Genomic DNA, 2,900 nt, shown 5'->3' with positions numbered 1-2,900 from the left:
TTTTTTTTTTCACCAAAAGCGTCGCTATGTACAGACTACATAGACGAAAGAAAAAAAGAAAACAAAAAGGAGAAAGAAAGAAAACGAATAGAAAGTACATCACTACACTGAGTTCGTTAGCCTCGAAGCGGATTGATCTCGTGTTTGGTTTTCGTTCAACGAAGAAACGTTTCCATCCAAAACGTGGTTATCGTTTCTCGATGCCTCGCCTCGATTTACACGCGATGGTCACTCGTCTCTTTTTTTTTTGGTCTTCGCGTAAATTGCACACGTCCGCTCTATTTTTTTTTTTTTTCTCTCTCTCGATCTAGTCAACGCACCATCAATTACAACATTCTTTGCCACTTTACGTTACCCGTAGGCTACAGGCTTTAGAAAATGTTCCCTGTCCTGTTTCGTTACCCGACAGCAAGAATTTCATTCGCAGCAGACTCTCTCGGCAGAATTTCATAAACCACCAAACCGCAGGGTTTTCAAAATCTTCGCGCTTGTTCGTTTCTCTGTTCTCTCGTCCGTTTCCCCTTTCATAAAACTTCGAAATGTTTGTCGAAAAACTGATGCTCGTCGCTTGCCACGATTTTCCTCGGAGCGATTGACTGTTCGTTCCCCGTTCCTCTCGAGATGATTACCACCGATTCGTCGTCCTTGTCGTATCACGCCGGCGAGAATGGTCGATGAATCTGCGGTGGTTTCGGATTCGGTGGAGGTGATGTCGCGACCCTTATCAATCCCTGGCCTTGAGACTGACCCTGAGGAGTCTGTTGCCCGACCGTTGGACTACCTCGCGAGGAAGGTGTATGAGGACTCGGTACCGCGACCCTTAACGGACCCGTCACCGACAGGTTCGTCGCCATTAATGGCGGGCTGTGCGCTTCCGATAGGCTGTCTGACAGGCGCGAGATTCCACCATCGGAGAGACGCGAGCCTTCCGATATCCTCGACATTCCTTCCGGTAGCTGATGCTGTATTTGAGAATGATGGAGCAAACCGTCGTGTGGGTGCAATCTCGGCGGTGGCAGCCCCAGCGGATCCGGCAATCTGCAATTGGCAAATGCGGTTCCGCGTTAGCATTCTCTTAGAAACGTTATTTTCCATCGCGGCTCTCACGAAGAGTTCTCGTTGATGAGAAATTTGTTACGTTCGTACGTATCGTCGATTGTTGCCGGCCGTCATTGACGGCTGAGATCGTTATTCAGACGTTTCAGAGTAACTGTATAATATTACGAAACGATCTAAGATGATCGATGATTGGCAAATGTAAATATAAATGCAAGTAGATGTGGAAACCTCCATATTCTTGTACGATGGAATTAAAATTTCATAAAATAAATTATAGTAATGAAATAATTTCGTTCTGGAAATTAGTTTGTTCGTTACATATATATTTGAGGATGGTACTTCGTATTCTTAATACGAAATATATAAAATAAAAATTTATTCGAAATTTAACTTGTTCAATTTAAATTTTGTACATTGCACGCGTAAATTTATAAAAAAAAAAAAAAAAAAAGAAGAAACTACGAGGAAACATGAAATACACTTGAATTGTGAAGATTCATGAATATACTTCTTCGCGTTTAACATATTCGTTCACTGTCAAATATTTCACAATTTTTAGCGAGAAGGTGGGATGCAAGTTCGATCGAAATTAAATTAAACGACCAATCGTCAAAGAAACTATTTTTTCACGCTGCGAAGTGAATTTCTGAACGAGGTTGATTGCCATCAGTACGAGATATCTATCTATCAAACGTCGATTAACGAGAGGGTACGCGATTAACGATTGGTTTTTAAATGCTACTCACCTCGATCCGAGATCACCTCTGGGTCCCACAGCTTGGAACGGGCTTGTTTCCGTCAGCCTGAAGATTCCGCCGCCCGAGATGTTCGGGTGATTGTGTTGCGGGCTGTGCGGTCCAAATCGGAAACCAGCGGGCGGGAATTTGAAGGCCGTCGCGTGGTTGAATCGAAACTGCGATTGCGACGGATCGAAGCGGAAATTTAAGGACGGCGGGGGCAGAGGGCCAAGGGGCCCGAGAGGAACAGGAGGTTGATGAGTTGGCGGTGGCGAGGAACTCGGTGACGCAGGAGACGTTCCACCGAGCGAGATATCGGAATCCTCCGTATCGCTGCCACCTGGCCCGGGACTCAGAGCGCGTCGTGCATTCCCGTTTCCTGTACCAGATTGCTGCTGCATTCTGAAACACAACGTAATCACAGGTCACTAAAGAAGACTGTACGTTAAACGTTCGATCTAGACGGTCTGTCACAAAATGTATTTCTATTCGTTTTCATTTACTGGTTAATCAGTTCTTTGTCGAAACGTTTCGTGTATTAGGTCTGTAATAGGATTTTGTGATTTCGAACGAACTCAAGGTGCATCAATTGATGCAATAAAGAAATATATGATTCCATTTAAGAAAAACATTTAATGACCTTCGTATGTCTTCTACACGTTCACCTACAACAAGAAAACTATCATCAAACTGTGCCCCTCTCGAAACTATTCATCTGAAACATTTTTCGCTACGCGTAATAATAATGACGTAAACATGGATGGCAATATTTGGTGACCCACCCTGTATAGGACAATTGAAATTAAAGATTAATAGAATATTGCATTGCTACTACATTATAATCTGACACACGATTTTGTAGAAATATCTAACGTCGTGTATTAGATTATAATTCTTTAATTTCAACTGTCCTATACAGGGTGGGTCACCACATATTGCCATCTAGATTTACGTCATTATTATTACGCGTAGCGAAAAATGTTTCAGATGAATGGTTTCGAGAGGGGCACAGTTTAATGATGGGTTTTCTTGTTGTACGTGGACGTGTAGAAGGCATATGAAGGTCATTAACGTTTTCTTAAATGGAATCATATATTTTTTTAT

The 2,900-nt window shown here is 42.8% G+C and overlaps 1 protein-coding gene across 1 annotated transcript; it reads right to left on the bottom strand.

Moving 5' to 3' along the window:
- Positions 1-501: 501 nt before the first annotated feature.
- Positions 502-2,197, bottom strand: LOC122529431 (splicing factor 1-like). The gene is made up of 2 exons (XM_043655569.1): positions 1,806-2,197; positions 502-1,038 (listed from the first exon to the last, which is right to left on the bottom strand). The coding sequence occupies exons 1-2, from the start codon at positions 2,195-2,197 to the stop codon at positions 654-656; spliced, it is 777 nt and encodes a 258-aa protein (XP_043511504.1). The 3' UTR covers positions 502-653.
- Between the last annotated feature and the right edge of the window lie 703 nt (positions 2,198-2,900).

This window comes from Frieseomelitta varia, unplaced genomic scaffold, assembly GCF_011392965.1.
Source record: "Frieseomelitta varia isolate USP_RPSP 00005682 unplaced genomic scaffold, Fvar_1.2 scaffold_286, whole genome shotgun sequence".
In the NCBI taxonomy this organism is placed as follows: Eukaryota; Metazoa; Arthropoda; class Insecta; order Hymenoptera; family Apidae; genus Frieseomelitta; species Frieseomelitta varia.
The sequence above is the reverse complement of the archived record's forward strand: the minus strand, read 5'-3'. Positions and strand labels throughout refer to the sequence as shown.